This window comes from Limulus polyphemus, unplaced genomic scaffold (genome assembly GCF_000517525.1).
Source record: "Limulus polyphemus unplaced genomic scaffold, Limulus_polyphemus-2.1.2 Scaffold282, whole genome shotgun sequence".
Classification (NCBI taxonomy): Eukaryota; Metazoa; Arthropoda; class Merostomata; order Xiphosura; family Limulidae; genus Limulus; species Limulus polyphemus.
Genome location: NW_013665892.1, coordinates 38,861 through 45,114, shown reverse-complemented (window position 1 = coordinate 45,114; position 6,254 = coordinate 38,861). Strand labels below are relative to the sequence as shown.

General features: G+C 30.3%; 1 protein-coding gene across 1 annotated transcript in view; it reads left to right on the top strand.

The window, feature by feature from the left end:
- The window catches only part of LOC106457021 (translocation protein SEC62-like), a 30,424-nt gene extending 24,598 nt beyond the window's left edge, over positions 1–5,826 (top strand). Inside the window, exons 7-8 of the mRNA XM_013916406.2 lie at positions 1,804–1,923; positions 4,123–5,826. Coding sequence (XP_013771860.1) covers positions 1,804–1,923; positions 4,123–4,502 — 500 coding nt within the window. The 3' untranslated portion in view covers positions 4,503–5,826. The remainder of the gene's footprint in view (positions 1–1,803; positions 1,924–4,122) is intronic.
- Positions 5,827–6,254: the final 428 nt, after the last annotated feature.

The window sequence follows — 6,254 nt, the reverse complement described above, 5'->3', positions numbered from 1 at the left end:
CACACAAGGTGAGAGATGTTGATGACAATTGCTGAAGGTCAGTAACTAAAATGCACACAAGGTGAGAGATGTTGATGACGATTGCTGAAGGGCAGTAACAAGGTGAGAGATGTTGATGACGATTGCTGAAGGGCAGTAACTAAAATGCACACAGGGTGAGAGATGTTGATGATAATTGCTGAAGGTCAGTAACTAAAATGCACACAAGGTGAAAGTGATTGAGAGAGGTTGCAAGGAGAAGTTCTGTTGGCCGTGGTCAGTGGTGCTTGAACCAGAAAGGTGGAAAATGTGACATAGGAACTTGGGGACTTGTCTTAAAGAATAATGTCCTTGAATAGCTTAAATGTTCTTTTGTGGAAACTTAGTGTTTTTTGCACTTTTATTGGTGCACAAATATAGGAGTTACACAACACGAAAGCAATAATATTAGTATTAATTCTGCATGAATATAAAAATATTAAGTTAAAATGAATTAGATTTCTGTAAAAATCATTTACTTTCCTACTTTGCCCCTCTAAATAGACTGTGGTGCTGATTGTGGGCTCAGCTATGCTTGTCGTTAAACTCCAAATTTTTTTAGCGCCTGACATATTCCCATCCCTGTTTAATGCTTTGTGTCTTTTCATAAAGCCTAATATAATGACACTTTGCAGTGGAATGTGTTTCATTAACCTTTCAAAGTAATGTCGTAAATGCTCAATTTATAGGTTACAGCTATTACATGTGCATGCATAAAATGGTAAATATTATATATTTCAGAAGCAGTTGTATATAGTGTATGTTTCCGTGTGTATTTTGTGTCATGGATATCGCTATATTTCAAGAATGGCTGGATACCCTTTGTTGTTTGACTTGTCAGTACAATGGTACTGTACAATACTGATGTTTGTGTTTATAAGTGCACTCTAACAATAGAGCTTTGGTGTTTCAGTACGTCATATATACCACAAGTCTGTTATGGATGTCATTGTAAGTTTGAAGTTTGGTTATTTGTGTACTTCATGTTTGAAATAAGGCTGTAACATGTTTACATCATCTTTGTATATTTAATGCCTAAAGAATGTATAGATGTATCATAGATATATGTTTGACTTTAGTGCATTGTTAAGGCCTTAAATAAGTGTTTAGCAGCTCATACATCAGAGGTTTGTTACTTCTACACATAACTACGCAAAACTACACACATATGGATTTTGAATGTTTGCAAAATTAGTTAAATATAATTTAAGTGACAAATAATAAAAATTAATGAGAAAACCATATAAAATTCCTACATCTACTACAGGATCAGTAGGTTCAGGAAGGTTTATCTTATATTTAGTGATTGAAAGCTATTTAAACACTATAGACACCTATAAAAGAGTTTTTGAGGTGTTTTACAGGATAGAATAGTGTAAATTGTATGTGTATTTGCACTGTAATGCATATGAAACAAGAAAAGCATTGTGATTGAAGTAGTAACATTTGGAATAGAAAGGCTTACAAGTTTTGAATGTACATTTAAGGTGCTAGATTTGATTATTTCATTAACAACAAATTTGAGAATGATTAATGTTATGACATAAATCTAACACATTGTTAAAATGTTGTTCTAAATTTTACATACATACATATGTATTCTGTTTGAGAGGGTAAATTATTCAAATTGACTTTTGGTTTCAGTTGTACCTTATTTTTTGTATCTTTGTTTCAATATTTCTTTTCACACGTTTAATTTGTGACAGATAACTAACAGTAGATGTCATTATCAACTAGATGAAAACTAAGATGTCTTTCATTATAATGTAATTTGTTTTCTTTCAGTGTTAGGAGCTATTGCCCTTTGCCTCTTTCCCCTTTGGCCTAGGATAGTACGTCATTATGTCTATTATTTAAGTGTTGCTGCTGCTGGATTCTTGGTGTTCATCATTGCTTTAGCAGTTTGTAAGTAGAATTAAACCTTTCCTTTGAAATATTTAAGTAATGATAACTAAGATGAATTTTATGTTTCTGATTGTAAAACTTGCTTTCATAAATAGATTGAAGATGTCGGAGGTCAGCTGTTTTTGGTTTGAGAAGCAAGGTGATATTGCATCTCGTGTAATTTATTCGTTTTCAACAATATGTCCAATGTAAAAAAAAAAAATACCAAACCCCCCCCCCCCCCCCTGTGCAGTCTGTTTATTCTGTCTTTACTATTACCCTTGTAGGAGAAACTCAAACATAACTTTATGACATTTTTAGAAACATATTTTAGACACATGTTTTACCTTGCAAGTGTGAAAGGATTTAACCAACCTTGGAACTGTGAAACTATACAAACTATAACTCTGGATTTACTATATGTATCTTCACAAACATTTGGCAGGCTTTTAGTGAATATTACAAGTTTCTGTACCTAAAAAAAAAATCTTTTTTTGTTAATCTTTCTGTTAAAAACTTGTCTGTAAATTTTCAAAGCCTTTACTGAGTCAGTCTGAGTGGAAGGTGATTTTTTGATACTAAGAATAAAAATACTTTTTTTTATCTTGCAGTCTTCATATTTAATTTATATAATCTCTAGAACCTTCTAAGTGAGTGGCAAAAGTTGATTTTTTTTTTGTGAAAACTGTATTTTCTCTCTATAACAATAAATTAAAAATAAACATAAAGACAGCCCCCCAGTGGCTCAGCGGTATGTCTGGGGACTTACAACGCTAGAAACCAGGTTTCGATACCCGTGGTGGGCAGAGCACAGATAGCCCTTGTGTAGCTTTGTGCATAATTAAAAACAATCATAAAAGACAATGCATACATGAGCCATTTGCACTTGTATAAAAAATTATACATTCTTCCTTAGGCCTTGTTAATTCTTACAAGTTTGTGTCTCTTAATAAAATTAATGTAGCTTTAATATGAATTTTAAAATATCAAAATATATTGTTCACTATAGTAGAATTACCCCAAACTACTATAGTTTGTCTGGCTTTCTTAGTAAGCTATAAATATGTTAAAAAGAATTATGTTCCAATTTGGAACAGTAACTCTGATCAACACAAACCAAGCAATTTTTGTCAACTAATAGCTTATGGCGTGTAAACTGAATACAGACTTGTAAAGTACATAGGGGGAGAATCTTGCTTTTTATTTTGGTTATAAACATCTATTAGTCATAAAGTTGAGTTGCAATCTTGAAAGTCACAGAGAGATGGGAGAGGTTCTTCGGTGAGTTTGACAAATTTATTGATATTTCAGAAGCTTGAGAGAAATTAGCTTTTTTTTTAGTATTCGAAGTGATATATTTGTCATTAAAGTTGCACTGTTTCATTATTTAGTTTTCCATAGAAATGGGATTGCACAATTAATTTTCATTTAAAGTACTCACTTTTCGAGGTGTTTAAAAAATATCGTTTCGTCATCGAAACTACCAAGCTAGGAGGTTCAAATTTTAGATTCTTGCTTGTAATACTGTGAAGTTTGAATTGCAGCAGTCAGTAGAATATTCTGAAGTGGAGAAATTGTAGGTCAGATTGAAATTTATATATTTGTTTTTCAAGTAAGAATTTAAACATTTGATGATAAACTATGTTTTCTTGCCAAATTTAATGTTCTATCTTGATAATAAAGTTATTTGATTAAGTTTTAACTGTAACACTGTAAAAGGTTGTAGCATACCTAAAACTATTTTTAGAAATACATATCACTTATGAGTAATTTTGTGCCAGAGTTTCATTGTAGCATGCTTTAATGGAAATTTCGAATTCTTAATGTTTACAAACTAATGTTGTGTTCATTGATGCTCTGTATTGGGTTAATAATTTACATTTCTCTACAGAATTTTGAGTTCAGCCATATTAGTTATCCTTATTGGAAGTGATGGGAAACATCATTTTGTAAAGATGATAATGCAAAATGGGGAGGTTGTATTCTGTACAAAGATGAAATTAAAAATATTTTGTATATTATTATTATATTATATTAGGAATCATCACTATTATTTGTCTACCCGTAAATGTAAGTAAAGTGTACCATGATGTCTTGTAAAACAGGTGAAATGTTAAGGAACTTGGAGCTTAGGCTATTATGTTTTTTTTTGTCCTTCTAAAAGTTAAATACATGGATATTTAGATAAACTGAAGTTAAGATATATCTTTTTCTCTGCAGTACGTATGGTTGTTTTCATCATCATCTGGTTGCTGACATTTGGAAAACATCATCTATGGCTTTTACCTAATTTAACTGAAGATGTAGGATTTTTTGAATCATTCTGGCCACTATATCATTATGAATATAAAGGTAGAAAGCAAGAAATAGAAGATTCAAAGGGTAGCAATGAAAAAGAAAAGGCTGGGTCAGGCTCTAAGAATGATGACAGACATTCCAAAGAACAACAAAACACAGAATCAGAAGGAGAAAATCAAAATTTTAATGAGAACGATTCCAGTGTTCATCACATTAATGGAGATGATGATTTTGAAATAGTTGAACCTAAGGAAGACCTTACTGATGAGCACAATAGAATGTGTGGAGAAAGCCAATCTTGAGAGTGAAAGTAAATTAAATATATTTAATAGAATTTTTTTATTTTGAGTATCATTCAAAGGCATTATGACTTTTGTTAATATTATGCTTTCAGTTATTTCATAAATATACTTGTAGCATCAAAGATATGTGTTACATTAAAAAGCAAAATGTTTTGTAATAGTGTTTTTATATGTATACAATATTTAACAATATGAACTCTAACAATGATAACTTTAATCATAAGTTTTACTAATTGTACTTAATGAATATAAACATATTTAAGAATTTTTTTCCAGAATTATTTTTTTACTTGGTATTTAATATATGTTTAGTTTGCTGTTTTGTATTCTTCGTATAGCCACTAATACTGGACCATTTTTATGGATGTGTTACTTCTTGTTTTTTATATATATAAAAAAAAAATTTTTGAAACAATGTGTTATAGGATAGTCTGAATGCACAAGAGTGCCAGTGACAAGTCTGATGCATGAAATAGATAAAAGTGAACATTTATACTTTAAATGGATTTCAAAATAGATTACAGTGATGTGTTTCTACTTAGCATAAAAATGTTTCAGAAACTGTTGTTGAACAATTGTATTGACAAGGGTATCACCTCAACATTTCACAAATTATAGAGATTTAAGGATTTTGACTTTTATTACTTGTTGGACAGTTTTCCACAATTGATTATCTAAAGATTTTTTTACAACAATATTCTGTTTGAAAGTAATTCAGTAAATAGTCAGTAAAATCAGTATTGAAACTGAGCTCTGACATAGAACATTTCACAAAGATGATGGAATTTACAAGTAATTACTTTTTTTCAAACATGTATTAGCACTTCTCTGGTAGTTAAACATTGATTAGGTTTGTCTTGTGATTGGATGTGTAGTACATGTATATGATAATTAAAGTTTTACGTAACACAGCAAAGTATAACAGTAATGTAATACATAGATTGAGGAACAGGATGACTGTAATGATTAGGCTTACCTTTTGGTTGGACTTTTAGTACATGTATCTGATAATTAATGTTTTACGTAACACAGCAAAGTAAAACAGTAATGTAATCTGCAGACTGAGGGACAGGATGACTGTAATACTGATTACAGTCAAAAAAAGGTATATAATACTGAAAGGTGGTGCATGAATCTTTATTAATACTGTTATTTTAAATATCACAGTGGTAAACTGTAATTTGCTGCTCTCTGTTTCAACATGAATTTTTTTCAGTGATATTTGAGATAACTTTTTTTCTGATTTCTGATTCACAATATGATATTTGTTAAATGACGAACGTGGAAAAAAATCTTTTAACACTTTTTATCAAATAAATATTGTTCAAACGTGTATTCCTCCTAGTGTTGTGTTATTTACATATAAAATGTATATTTATTTTCTGATTTATTTCAGTTATTCAGAATAACAAGATAAATCATAGAACAACACAATTGTTATACATTTCCACCAAATAGATGAAAATTTACCACAATTTTTTATATACAATAAACACGAAATAAGGTATGCATAAATCTTTTTGGAATTTGAATACATTTTTGTGTTCACCAGTTTTAAGTTACCATTAGTGGTTATTGAAAGCTTCTCTCCTGTTAATCTCTTGTAAGTGGGTGACCTTTGACTTGCCCTTCTTGAAATTCCCCTGCAAAGTGTTGTACTACTTGAAGTCTTTCTGAACTTCAATAATTGCAAAAATAATGTAATATATCAACTTTTCATCCTAATAGATGTTATTATTTAACTAATGTACA